Below are 15,167 nucleotides of genomic sequence, written 5' to 3'. Positions count from 1 at the left end.
TAAGTACATTCATATTCACATACATGTATCCAATTAGATATAAGCAAAGTTACTGAAGTTATATATAAAACTATGGAAGTGTCATCTAATCATTTTATATTTCCTTTGGGTTCTCAGAAATAGGGAAAACTTGTAAAGAAATTTGGGTTATGAAAATAAGCAATTCAGTGTTGAGAGTCAGAAGTGACAATATCACATGAAACTAGCCATGTAGAGTATTTGCAGTTGTCAATTTATTTTTTCCTGATGCATATTTTTTCACAATTTATAGTTTGTAATGAGTGTTATATACAATATATATCAAACTTTTTAAACTTTAAAATAGATTCCAGTTTTATTTATGGAATTATTTCCTGCAGAGGTGCTTAAGTCTAAATTCAGGAATATCATTTTAATAGCAACAGTAAACATGCCAACTATCATTTCCTTTATCCCTGGAAAAACACACATATCTGGTAAAGAAAAAAATATGAATTGGTATAAAAGAGTGCTGTTTACAAAACTGCTGTCTGATTTGAATGCACACATTTATGGTAGTTTTTCTTCTATTCTTTGTTTTCTTCTCACAAGTTCCCTAGCCTCCTCTCACTTACTCTGTTCCAGATGCTATTACTACAGAAACACAAAGACACATGCACACATACTCAGCTAATCACGTTTCAAAGGAACATAAACTATAATGTCAAGAAGGTAAAATGCAAAGGGTTAAGTGTGGAAGAATAAAAACGCCAATATAAAGTAGCTGATTTGATGTGAAAATATGTAAGCTGTATTGGTAAATGTGCACATAACTTTACTGCCAATACGTAGTAGTAATGGTAATGTTAGTTGCTTAGTTGCATCCAATTCCTTGACACCCCACAAACTGTAGCCCACCAGGCTCTGCTATCCGAGGGATTCTTCTGGCAAGAATACTGGAATAGGTTGCAAATATATAACTTATTGCAATTAGATAGCTTTATTGCCCATCTGTAGCCTTATAGAAATAATTTTAAAACAGATAGATTTGTTGAAACTATACGGGATGTATGTCAAACAGAAAGTGCAACACCAGAAAACAGAAATGCGGTCATTTTTTGCTAAACTGAGATATAATTTACTGCCGTGGGTTGGAAATTGATGTGTACTTATATTAGCATTCTCTTTAAACTTTGTAATACTAGCCCTTCTGTAGACACACTGCTATGTCAAAAACTAAATTTGTGACTTGGGGTCAAAGCGTTAAATCTCCTGAAATTGTATTATCATGCTTCCCTTTGTTATAAAACAAATAAGATGAAAAAGATAATTTATTAGTCATGGTTGTTTTGTGTGTGTCAGTCGTTAACTCATGGGTAAAGGAAAACAGAAAGATGAGAAATGCATACATACTTTTTATACATCTGTTTGATTGTCCTCTATCTCCCTGATGTCTGACTTTAAATTTTCTCCAGTCAATACTGAGGAAGATATGGAAAACAACAAAAAAAAAACAGACAGAGAGAGATAAATACTTTCTCTAGGTTCTTACTTGAACAGCTGCAATAAATAGTCTGGTTGAACCATCTTTGTATAACAGGCACTGTGGACTCAATCACCTGTGGCCAGGTGAGTGCATTCACATGTTAGTGCAATGGCTATGTGGAATGTGGGAGATGAGTGTGAAGAATGTTCTTAGATAACTTATGCAGAGGGAGAGCAGGAAAAACGTAGTGCATCTGTGCTAACTTGGTTAAACTCTGATAAAGTAGGAAACCCCTTCATTTCTAAGATCTGAGTGTCCTAAAGCAGAATATTTGCAAAGAGTTGGATGCTGCTGAGTGACAAACACATACCCATCCCAATTCAGGGGAAGCTTCACTGAAAACAGTCATTCAGGGGCAGATGGTTTTGATATTTCCCACTGGTGACTTCCATGTCTTCTGGCGTCATTTGTGGGTTTGCAGTCAAAATAGGGAGAAGGGAAATTCTAGTAGATGTCCTCTTGTTACTGAGCCCAAGCTCGCTCTGCTCTCCACACGACAGGCCAATGAATGAATCTGAGAGACAGGTGTTGAGGCAAGGAAAATGACTTTCTTCAGAAAGCAGCTGACCCTGAATAGTCACTGGAAGGACTGATGCTGAAGCTGAAGCTCCAATACTCAGCTTGATGTGAAGAGCCGACTCATTGTAAAAGACCTTGATGCTGGGAAAGATCGAGGGCAGGAAGAGGAGGGGTGACAGAGGATGAGATGGACGGCATCATCAGTTGCCATGAGTCTGAGTAAACTCAGGGCAACAGTGAAGGACAGGGATGCCTGATGTGCTGCAGTCCCTGGGGTCGCAAAGAGTCAGACATGACTGTGTCTGAACAATGATTGTCACGTATGGTTGATCATTTTCTCGAGGCCAGTTGTTTCCACGACATTTTCTTCAGCCGTTTATTTTGGTCCCCTGATCCTGGTCCAAATGCTCCTCCTTGGATAATTCTCGCTTTGCTGGCTTTATGGCCTTGTGCTTCTGTGGTCAAGTCAGGAGGAAGGAGCAGGAAAGTTGCAGGAAGGGGAACCCCTTCCAGAGCTCAAAAGGGGACTCTCGTCTAACACTCAGAAATGAACTCTCCGAGGAGACACACTTGCTGACAAAGTAAGAGGCTTTATTGGGAAGGAACGTCCAGGCAGAGGCCAGGATGGTGAGGGAACCCAGGAGGACTGCTCTGCCTCGTGACTCACAATCTAGGGATTTATGTTGATGGAATTGATTTCCAGGTTGTCCTTGGCTGGTCATTCTGACTCAGGATCCTTCCTGGTGGTGCACGCATTGCTCAGCCAAGGTGGATGTCAACGAGAAGGCTTCTGGAACGTAGTAGAACACATGGAGTCTCCATTTGACTTTTCCCAGACTGTGGAAAATCTGACTTTTCCCAGATTGTTGATGGTGTCTTGTTAGCTCCTTACGAGGACTTCCTGTGGTAAAGTAATTCATGTGAATATGTACTAAGATTTCTAGCCAGGGTGGGGAGTTTCAGTCATTGTGTTTCCCCCAAAAGAAACAATGAGGATGTCATGTATGTGAAACAGCAACAAAGAATGCATATTAACAAAGAATGCAGATTTTAGTTCTCAGTTATAACAGGAATGTAGCCGACCAGGCTCCTCAGTACATGGGATTTTCCAGGCAAGAGTACTGGAGTGGGTTGCCATTTCCTCCTCCAGGGGATCTTCCAGACCCAGGGATCAAACCCAGTTACCCCGCATTGTAGGCAGATATTTTACCATCTGAATCACCAGGGAAGCGAGGTATAAGAAAAATGTATATATGTTAGATATTAAAGAGGTCATCATGCAAGTATGTTCAGCATGGGGATGTGTGTAGGGGGCCTGAATTGTTTCAGTAGAATCGGATTCTTTGCGACCCTGTGGGTTATAGTTGGCCAGGCTCCTACATCAGAGATTTCCCAGGCAAGAAAGCTGGAGTGGGTTTCCATGCCCTCCTCCAGGGGATCTTCCCAACCCAGGGATTGAACCCTGTGTCTCTTACGTCTGCTGCACTGGCAGGTGGCATCTTTAGCACCAGCGCCACTTAGAGTATGTTCTGGAGTGAAGTCACTCAGTCGTATCTGACTCTGTGACCCCATGGACTGAACCCTACAAGGCTCCTCTGTCCATGGAATTTTCCAGGCACGAGTACTGGAGTGGGTTGACATTTCCTCCTCCAGGGGATCTTCCCGACCCAGGGATCAAACCCGCATTGCAGGCAGACGCTTTACCATCTGAGCTACCAGAGAGTATGTTCTGAGTATAAAGCAAATCTGTCAAAATCGGAAGCAAAGACAGCTCTCAAAGAGCAGGTTTGAAATAGGAAAGCGTTTTTCAAGCAGCAGTCAGACGGGAACAATATATCAGACATTTGCGTGTACTGTATGTAGTTTATCTCGTTTCCCTGCTTCACCCATAAAGTTCCATAAACAGATACAGCTTTTGTTGGTAATAAGAAATTTTCCAGCTTCAGCAAGGGGATTTTGGTAAGAATTCCTCCCAGCGGTGAGTGGTGTGTGTGTGTACGCGGGGCGAGGGGCGGGATAGAAGACGCATCTTCTTTTCTGGCTACAGGGAGCTCGTGTCAGAGCCTGGTCAGGACCTTCAGTTCTCACTGCTGCACACCGGGCGTTTAGGGATCCTTTCCCAGGAATAACGCGATTTGAGACCCAGGGTTCCTGGTCCCAATTCTGTGTGTGGCACAGTCGTGAGGTTCCCGCTGGCACACGCTGCGTGGTAAGGGCCCGCCCTAAGGCCTGTGGGGATGGTAGGGCACATGATTTAGAGTCAGAAAACAGTCTCTATTCTTTTGCTGCTGCTGCTGAGTCGCCTTAGTCTGTCCAACCCTGTGCGACCCCACAGACGGCAGCCCACCAGGCTCCCCCATCCCTGGGATTCTCCAGGCAAGAACGCTGGAGTGGGCTGCCCTTTCCTTCTCCCATGCACGAAAGTGAAAAGTGAAAGTGAAGTCGCTCAGTCGTGTCAACTCTTATGTTCCTTTAGAGTCTAATCCTACATTTTTGGCAGTGAAAGTGGAATCCAGCCGGTAGAGGCCAGTGTTAGGGACTATTTGACATTACCCAACTTCCCCTAATAGAAGTGTGGTAAAATAACTGCAAGGGAGTCAAACCTCCAGACTAAGGAAAAACGCTGCGACTGAAAATTTGAAGAAGTAGTCTCCTAATACAGTGTAGATGAGCAGAACCTCGGGCCTGGAAAATGGCTCTGTTACAGGAACAATAGCAAAACTTAGCCTGTAAATATTAGATTCATGCTTAAAGTGCTTCTCTCCACAAAATACATGCATGTGGGTTGAAAAAGAGAAATGTAAACTACTAAATGTTTCAATAAGAAAGAGGAGTTTTTAATTTAGAAAATGTTATAAGTAATGGTTGTTCTTGGGACTTCCCTGGCAGTCCAGTGGTTAAGACTTCACCTTCAAGTGCAGGGGACGCGAGTTCAATTCCTGGTTAAAAAAACAAAAAACATGAAACAGAAGCAGTATTGAAACACATTTAATAAAGACTTTAAAAATGATGCACATTAAAAAAAAAACTTCAAATGATATAGTTGTTCTTAATCTTTGTTTGTAGATGTCATTAATGAGCTGTATGTGTCTATTCAGGGATTCCCAGGGTGCTTGAGAGATTATCATACTTTGAATAGAATAATCATAGTTTTGCTTAAAGGTGAGAGAGTAATTGAGTGTGTTCCGATGATAATGATGCTTGGTTTTCGAAAAAAGACTATTCAGAAGAATTATAGAGAATAAAATAACACAGGTAAGAAACCAGTTGATAAAGAATTTGAACATTTTCCTGCAGATACTGTTGGACCATTCAAAGTGTTTCTTCTTCTAGGACATCTTTGTCCACTGACTGCATTTAGGAAATGGAGAAGGCATGACATTATATTCTGTGGGAGACCTGAAGGAAAGTCTGGTCTATCATGGAAGAATTGTTTGCAAAAACACACCAACTTAATTACCAACAGGAGCATTTAACTAGCAATTTGCATTTAACTAGCAATTTAGATGTATAGAGGGAAAAGAAATATTCCCTTGAGGAGAAGTGAGGATTTCCTCTATAAAAAGCCTTGCTTTATAAAAGCAAGTTAAGTTCTTGTTTAAAAATCTTATAGATCTTAAACAATGCAACATTTTAAAATATATTTAAAAATTTGTCAACAGAAATAAAGTAGTCAGAAAAATTTGAAAAAGGTAAATATAATCTATTCTGTACTAATATTCTATTTTAATTCAGCTTTGTTTCTAAATTTCAAGATCAAGATTTGATAAATAATATCAAACAAATATGGGCTTTCCCTTGTGGCTCAGATAGTAAAGAATCTGTCTGCAATGCAGGAGACCCAGATTCGATCCCTGGATTGAGAAGATCCCCTGGAAAAGGGAATGACTACCCACTCCAGGATTCTTCCCTGGAAAAGTTCAGAGTAGGTAAGGCTATTCTCCATCGTGTCATAAAGAGTCCGACATGACTGAACGACTAGCACACATGTCAAACAACTGAAATCATGAGTATATATGGGTTGAACACCTGTTTATTCTTTAAGGTAGCCTTATTTAAGTTAGATTTCTTACTTCTTGCATTAAAAAGTTAAATAATGTGCTTGAAGCATTTGAAATATATGTTTCTAATGTGTCTATTGTTAACATAATACTAACGTTAATGTTATTCATTTCTAGAAATAATCTATTAAGAAAGCTGTAATCAAAGAGTGCTATATTGCATTCAAATTAATCAAACATATTTTGCTAAACTGTCAATAAAGTAAACGTTGCCATTACAACTAAAATAATTTTAATGAGAAGAATCACGTTTTATTAGTGATTTCCTTCCATAGAGCTTCCTGAGTGGCACCGGTGGTGAAGAATCCGCCTGCCATGCAGGAGACGTAAGAGACATGGGTTCGACCCCTGGGTCAGGAAGAGCCTTTGGATGAGGGTATGGCACCCCACTGCAGATTCTTGCCTGGAGAATCCCATGAACAGAGGAGCCCGGCAGGCTACAGGGTTGCAAAGAGTTGGACACATCTGTATATCTGAGCACTACCTCTATAGAGGAATATAGGAAGCATTTTTCACAGCCAAATTATAATTTCCTAAAAAAGAATATTTAACTTAACTCTTTTGGTTGATTTTTATTTTTGTTTGTGTTAATCAAATCAGACCGCAAACAGGGAAGGAATTGGACACAATATCTGACTGCATTTGTGAAACTTTTATATATATTGATATTTCTTTTCCCTAGGAACATTTAATTTTGGCGGAAAAGTATTTAAATGTCCAAAGTTACTGCTGCTGTTGCTAAGTTACTTCAGTCGTGTCCAACTCCGTGCGACCCCATACAAGGCAGCCCTCCAGGCTCCTCCGTCCCTGAGATTCTCCAGGCAAGAATAGTGGAGTGGGTTGCTATTTCCTTCTCCAGCAAAATTACTAGGATTAAAAACAGTTAAATGTCAAAAAGTTGTGTTTCTAAGCAATGAGATGTATTTTAGTTCAGTAATTTGGAATTCTAATCCTTGGAATGTTATGAACTTGAATATAAAACTTTGTCTCTTACATTCTTACAGTTTTAACTTCCTCACTCCTTAGAAAATAACCACTTCTAATAATGATTTCTACTTTTAAGTTAATTAGAAGCATTTATGAAGCAATAAATTAGGGTGGAGCCTTATGCCATATCTTTATAGAATGAGTTATTAGATATAATGTTAAGGGTAAAAAGGATACATAAATAGTCAATACAATATTGTGTTAGATGTTTTAGACCAGATAGATGAGGTTGATTGGGGAATAAAAATTATGAAAGTTAGACAATTAATAGTTAGTAAATGGTTTGACTGCAAACAGTAGTTTATCTGCTTTTTCCATTCTCCATTTTGCCATAATTTAAGTTAAAATGATGAGACATATGGATTTTATTAGAATGTAGATGTAACATTATAAATCATTTAAGATTTTTTTTCTGCAGATGAGTTTATACCTCCTGATTTCAAATCAAATCTCCCCAAATCACAGAACACAAGTGTGTCAGAAAGTAACTGAGAACTGGTTAAGACTAAAGCCCATGTCCTAGTCCAATTGTGCAAAAAGAAAATGCAGTCAGGAAATGTAAACTTAGAGAGAGAAGATCATTTGAAAATTACAGAAACAAATCTCACTATCATGATGGAATTTGTCCTCTTGGGTTTCACTGATATTCCCCAATTTCAGTGGTTTCTTTTTGGGATATTCTTAGTCATCTATGTGATTATCCTGTTGGGGAATGGCGTCATAATTCTAATAACCAGAGTAGATGCCACTCTTCAGGCGCCCATGTATTTTTTCCTCGGCAATTTTTCCTTCCTAGAAATCTGCTATGTATCGGTCACTCTTCCCAGGATGCTCATGGACCTTTGGACCCAGAGAGGAAGCATTTCTTTTTTCACTTGCGCTACGCAAATGTGCTTCTTCCTTATCCTTGGAGCCACCGAGTGCTTCCTCCTGGCCGTGATGGCCTATGACCGCTGTGTGGCCATCTGTGACCCTCTGCACTATCCCCTGCTCATGCGCCCCCAGGTCTGCGTCGGGCTGGTGGTTGCCTCCTGGGTCAGCGGTGCTCCAGTCCAGATAGGCCAAACATGCCAGATTTTCTCTCTGCCTTTCTGTGGCTCCAACACAATCAATCATTTCTTCTGTGACATTCCCCCATTGTTAAAACTGGCTTGTGGAGACATCTTTGTGAATGAGATGGTGGTCTATATATTTGGTATATTGTTTGTCACTGTTCCCTTTCTGCTGATACTTGGATTCTATATCAGAATTCTCTCCACCATCCTGAAGTTGCCAGCAAACACAGGACGGACCAAAGCTTTCTCCACTTGCTCTTCCCACATCACCATTGTACTTTTATTCTATGGATCAGCCACTGTCACCTACTTAAAGCTTAAATCAGATGAGCACGAAGGACTAGACAAACTGATATCTCTTTTCTACACCATTTTTACTCCAATGTTCAATCCTATTATATATAGTCTGCGGAACAAAGATGTCAGAAAGGCAATGAGAAAATTTCTTCCCTAATTATCAGGATTATGAGACATTTGAAATAATACAGAAATTATGCTGCATTTATGTATGTAATTTACTCACAGACTTAATTGAAATTTACTGCTCTGTATTGTCTTAAATTGTTAAAAGCAGCTCATGTTGTAATTTCCTTTTAGTAGAGAGTTATGTCCTCAAGTTTATGGCAATTGTGTTCATTTACTTAGCAATGTTTTACTCTAAAGATCAGTTTTCTGCTTACTGTAAACTAGTAAGTAGAGATGTCTAAATAAACAAGAAGGTGTGATAGTCAGGATGTGCTATAATTGAAATTATGCCATTTTCCCTTTTTTTATGCCCTTCTATACTCTACTTTTATATACTCTATTAAATAAATAAAACACCCTGAGATGCTACAGAATCATTACTAAGTGATTTCCTCATAGGAAAAAAAAAAAAGCCTGAATATGTAAAGGTATTAGCATGAGAAGTACTTATAAAAACAATAATGTGTAGTGTAATGTTTATTGCAGCAGTATTTTTCTAAGCAGGAAAAAAAAGGAAAATGAATGCTCATATTGAGAACAGTTTTAATAAATATTGTGCATAAATATAATAGAAAAATATGGAGTTATTAACAAAACACATTACGTCTATATGGTAAGGGCCCCCAATAAATCATTTATTCTTATATCCATGTTTTTTTGTCATTTCTTCCTAGACTGACCCTTTGTTTAGCTATGTGATTACCTTTGGCAAGGAAACTTTAGTAAATATGAATAGCACCTTGACATTAGAATTTGTCCTCTCTAACAGTGGAAATCTTTTCATCACTGTGTTAAAAAGCTCAGTCTAGACTCCTGGACAATTAGAGAGCACATAGAAGGAAGCTACAGCTCGTGTATAAATGACATAAAGATGGAATCAATCCCAACAGACTTGAGATCTGCTACTTTAAGGGCTTTTGAATCAATTACACAACATTCTTTACATGTTCCTTAAAGTGTATATTATTCATTGATGTTAAAATTTTCTCAATCTCTTTCTATACTAAAATGTGCATTTTAATTATTGTTTTGGAAGACTCATATATGTTAAATTTTCTAAGTACTTTCATGTCTGAAAATGTACTTCACAAAGTTAATACCTATGGTCTAAAATAAAATATTAAAAAAGCAGAGACATTACTTTGCCAACAAAGGTTCGTCTAGTCAAGGCTCTGGTTTTTCCAGTGGTCATGTGTGGATGTGAGAATTGGATTGTGAAGAAAGCTGAGTGCCGAAGAATAGATGTTTTGAACTGTGGTGTTGGAGACAACTCTTGAGAGTCCCTTGGACTGCAAGGAGATCCAACCAGTCCATCCTAAAGGAGATCAGTCCTGGGTGTTCATTGAAAGGACTGATGCCGAAGCTGAAACTCCAGTACTTAGACCACCTCATGAGAAGAGTTGACTTATTGGAAAAGACCCTGAGGCTGGGAGGGATTGGAGGTAGGAGGAGAAGGGGACGACAGAGGATGCGATGGCTGGATGGCATCACCAACTCAATGGGCATGAGTTTGAGTAAACTCTGGGAGTTGGTAACGGACAGGGAGGCCTGGCGTGCTATGATTCATGGGATCACAAAGAGTCGGACAAGTCTGAGCAACTGAACTGAATTAAAAATAAAGTCTCTCTGCTGAGTATTGTAGATCATAATTTGAATGACCTTCAGTATTACTACAAAGGAGTAAGGCACACACAGTGTTAGATGCTGGGAGTGAGGATAAAAATTTGCCACCTAATATTTTTAGGTCTACAGTTCCCAACACAATGGTAGGTGCATCTTTACTTTTTTAAGGAAAAAAATTACCAAAAATACCAAAAATATAAACCTAAACAAATAAACAAAACCCAAACAAACAAGTCAGATTATGTTCATATGTAACACAATGACATTACATTTAAATGATATTTTGTGAGTTGTGGGGAATGGTGAAGGGAGGGAGCATGAGAAAATTTCTACATATAATAGACATGTTCTTTATCTTGGTTGAAACAGTGGTTTCACTGGTGTACACATGTGCAAAATATGTCTAATTATAAGCTTTCAACATTCACTGTTTATTACACTTCATGCTTTAGGGCTTCCCAGGGAGCTCAGCTGGTAAAAAATCCACCTGCAATACAGAAGACGCCAGTTCGATTTCTGGGTAGGGAAGATCCACTGGAAAAGGGACAGGCTACCCACTTCAGTATTCTTGGGCTTCCCTTGTGGCCCACCAGGTGAAGAATCCCCCTGAAATTGGGAGACCTGAATTCGATCCCTGGGTTAGGAATATCCCCTGGAGAAGGGAACAGGTACCCGCTCCAGGATTCCAGCCTGGAGAATTCCATGGACTGTATGGTCCATAGGGTCCCAAAGAGTTGGACATGACTGAGCGACTTTCACTTTACACATTAGCAAAAATGTTAAAAAGAAATTTTAAAAAGATTTGAATTAAAAGTAGAAACTTTCAGTAAAAGAAAACAAAGCAACGTTGTTACTATCAGTCTTGATCTATCAACAATGTCAAACAAATATTTAGCCTGTAGTAACATAAACTGTTGGTAATTTCATATCAGAAATAAACAAAAAAATTATGGTAAATACAGAAATAAACATCACATATTATGTTTCTATTTTATTTTCAAAACATATGTGTCTTTAAAACAAGCATTTTAATATTATAATTATATAACACTATTTCATGAAAAGTATCATAAGTCTTACGGTAATTTGGTAGGAAATGATCAAGTGTTCAGTTTCTACTAATGTCCAGTAGCAAGTCAAAAGCTCAATATTAAAAAGAAGAGCACTTTGAAGAGAATGAAAGAGTCTTATTCAAAATTCCTAAAGGCTTGAGCTGTAATTCCCTTTTGGAGACCTGTCAAAGGCTCCTAGCCACATCCCTATCTGCCATGGACACTTCAAACACCATTGGATCTACTGAAGCATATGGACCAAGTGATAGAGCAGCTTAGATAATAGCTCGGACCTGTTGCAGATCCTTCTGTTGTCCTAGGTTTCACTCAAAGCTAGCAGCTTCTGGGTCACTTGGGAGATGGGCCATAGGAACACACTTGAAAAAGGAATATGTTGCCTCCCAAATCTAAAAAGGCCCAGTATATCTGATCCTACTTTCTTTGCTCTAGGAGACAACAGATGCAGCAATGACTATTCATCTGAGATGAGCCATCTCAGCATGCTCCACTTGGCCCTGTAGAAATTTCACTGAGTCAGATGACCCTTGAAATTTAACCATGTTCATTTCTTACCCAGGGATAGGAAAGTACTTCACCAACAAGCCAGAGCATTTGCTGCTTCTTGTTCCCTTGGCCCAGTCAGCATCATTCCATCAGTATTAGGGCCAGTGTTATGTTCTTTGGAAGAGAAAAATGATGAAGAGCTCTACAAGCTAAACTATGACAGAGAGATGGAGAGCTTCAGTTCAATTCAGTCGTTCAGCCGTGTCTGACTCTTTGTGGCCCCATGGACTGCAACACACCAGGCCTCCCTGTCTGTCACCAACTCTTGGAGTTTATTCAAACTCATGCCCATTGAGTCGGTCATGCCATCCAACCATCTCATCTTCTGCTGTCCCCTTCTCCTCCCACCTTCAATCTTTTCCAGCAACAGGGTCTTTAAAAATAAGTCAGTTCTTCACATCAGGTGGCCAAAGTATTGGAGTTTCAGTTTCAGTATCAGCCCTTCCAATGAATATTCAGGGCTGATTTCCTCTAGGATGAACTGGTTGAAACTCCTTGCTGTCCAATGGACTCTCAAGAGTCTTCTCCAACACCACAGTTCAAAAGCATCAATTCTTCAGCACTCAGCTTTCTTCACAGTCCAACTCTCACATCCATACATGACTACTGGAAAAACCATATCTTTGACTAGATGAACCTTTGTTGGCAAAGTACTGTCTTTGCTTTTTAGCATGCTGTCTAGGTTTGTCATGGTTTTCTTCCAAGGAGCAAGTGTCTTTTAATTTTATGGCTGCAGTCACCATCTGTAGTGATTTTGGAGCCCAAAAAATAAAGTGTCCTGTAGTTACAGAAAATTATGATTATTTCCTTTTCCCCAGTGCATTTACTTTCACAAAATATTTCAGTCCCTTCCGGGAGGGTGGGATAAATATAAAAAATAAAAATTCTGGCTATGTAGCAAGTCCTTCTTTAGAGGACCCAGACTCCCCTTCATTGAATGGTTCTTGGGGCTTAAAGTGACTTAATTCTGGGAATTAATGAGGAGCCATGACTATCTATTTTAATAATTTTAGTTAGATTTTGGTTCCCTTGAATTAAATCTTTTCTGCTTACAGAGATCAAGTAAGAATTTAATAAGCATCTATTTTACTTCTAAGGAAACCATGATTACCTAGCTAATGCCATAGGTCTATATAAATCATACTATTCTGATGCTGCTGTCCATTACAGTAACTAGGAACACTGTACCTTTGGTGGTTGATTTTTGCCAGTTGGCACCTGTCACCCTGGGATCCAATAAATATCACTGTATTTTTTCAATTTAGTGGCTGTAGTTCCCTTTGTAAGATTTGGTCTTAAAGAAGACCAGATGTGGAGATCTTCAAGAGCTAGAGCTCCCTTCACAAATATATTTCTCATTTTGCTGGTTAAAAGGATGCCTTTTGCACAGTCCCAGCATGAATTAATAGATCTTAAGTGACAAATCCACTTAAACATTCCAACCCCACCTTAAGACTGTGAGTCTCTTTCCCTACATCAAACAGAGCGGACTGACCATTACTATGTATCTCAGTGCTGGCCACCTTTTTCTCCATGTTTTAGCCAACTCACCTATCAAACCTGTTACAGTCCTTTTTAACTCCTGAAACTGTGGTCTAAAATAAGAACCTCTGCTGAGCTGGTCTATACCAGTGTTTGGCGTCATCTAATATTACATTCCTTCCACCATTACTCCTCACTCTGAATATCCATACATGCTCCCCATACGACTACCTGAAAAAATCAGAGACTCGGTTAGTACTGACAGAGTACGGTATACCCACACATGGGTCACAGTTCGTGGGTCACTCCACCTGGGTCTCACCTTTCAGGGCCTTCTGGGACCCACGCATACAGGTCTAGAAGCAAAGAGAGGCCGTTAGGGTGGTCCAGATGAGCACCTGCAGTGAAGCAGACAATGGCAGCCTCAGAAGAGGCCATAACCCTTCCCTCAGGCAATGCCGGCTTATCTGCATGGTCTGCATGGTCATCTCCAGTGGGAAGATCAGAGCAGTAACACCACTTCTCTTGGTCATATAGATTTACTGTTTTTAATTTTTAGGTGCCTTTTTAAAAAATTTTCCCCAGTCAATTCCCTCTCTTTTAACAGTAGGTACTATACAAGGTCAGCTGATAGCAGTTGTGTTTTTAGCAAACTCATCTCTGTAGGCATAGGAGATAAGGTCAGGCACAGAAAATTTGAAGTCATTTATGCAGCACTCAAGTTGGGAATTTGAATCCTTTATTAGTAGAAGGTAGGGGTGTCAATGGGAAACTGAGCCAAAGCTGAGTCAGAACTAGGAATGGAGAGAAACCCATAGAGATGTTCTGCGGCTTAGTGGGGTAAGGGAAATATTTAGCAGATAGTTGTAATCTTATTCTGGAATTGTGCTTTTTTTTTTTTTTTTTTTCTTTTTATTCTTTAGTTCATGAACATTATTGATAAATGCTAACACCAAGACTAAAGGAGATCAGTCCTGGGTGTTCATTGGAAGGACTGATGTTGAAACTCAAACTCCAATACTTTGGCCACCTGATGTAAAGAGCTGACTCATTTGAAAAGACCCTGATGCTGGGAAAGATTGAGGGCAGGAGGAGAAGGAGATGACAGAGGATGAAATGGTTGGATGGCATCACTGACTCGATGGACATGTGTTTGGGTTCACTCCGGGAGTTGGTGATGGACAGGGAGGCCTGGAGTGCTGCGTTTCATGGGGTCGCAGAGTTGGACATGACTGAGCGACTAAACTGAACTGAACTGAACACAAAGACTCTGTATTTTGTGAGAAAATAATGGTTTATACATGCTTCCGTGTGTATATGTGTGGGTATAAGTAAATCCATTATTTGCCTGTTGAAGTCCTAAACTACTTACCTGTCTGTCACTGAATTTAGAAATATGGTCTTGAGGGGCAACTATAGGGTGGGGCCTCTAATTCAAGATGATTGTGGATGTTGATAAGAGAGGCCTCAAAAGAAAACAACCCTGGATACACCTTGATTTCAAACACAAAGCATCCAGGACAGTGAGAAAATACATTTGTGTTGTTCAGCCACACAGTGTTATGTAGTTTGTTACGGCAGCCTTGGCAAAAGTATATCACCAGTTATCAGCAGATATATGTATATGTTAGTGTATATGTGTATATTGGGGTGTGCATATATTTATAAACTCATTAAGAAACCAATGGATGATCATTACCCACATCTGCAAAACCTACACAGTTGGTTGTTGATCATAATCTTTATTTATGAAATATCCAAAAGAAATAAAAGGCATAAAATTAAAAATTAAAAAAAATCTTGCACCATGACATTCCTATATGGAGACAATAACATAAGTCTTAATTTCTTCAAC

General features: G+C 39.4%; 1 protein-coding gene across 1 annotated transcript; it reads left to right on the top strand.

The window, feature by feature from the left end:
* The first annotated feature begins 7,549 nt into the window (after positions 1–7,549).
* Positions 7,550–8,580, top strand: LOC136175047 (olfactory receptor 10AG1-like). Its single transcript, XM_065945359.1, has 2 exons — positions 7,550–7,581; positions 7,644–8,580. Exon 2 carries the CDS (start codon positions 7,684–7,686, stop codon positions 8,578–8,580), a length of 897 nt encoding a protein of 298 aa, XP_065801431.1. The 5' UTR covers positions 7,550–7,581; positions 7,644–7,683.
* Positions 8,581–15,167: the final 6,587 nt, after the last annotated feature.

The sequence above is a fragment of the Muntiacus reevesi genome, chromosome 9, assembly GCF_963930625.1.
Source record: "Muntiacus reevesi chromosome 9, mMunRee1.1, whole genome shotgun sequence".
Classification (NCBI taxonomy): Eukaryota; Metazoa; Chordata; class Mammalia; order Artiodactyla; family Cervidae; genus Muntiacus; species Muntiacus reevesi.
This window is presented reverse-complemented; position numbering and strand designations above follow the sequence as displayed.

Bases quoted from the DNA above. Each gene is read 5' to 3' on its own strand.
- LOC136175047 (XM_065945359.1), top strand. From the start codon at position 7,684: ATGATGGAATTTGTCCTCTTGGGTTTCACTGATATTCCCCAATTTCAG.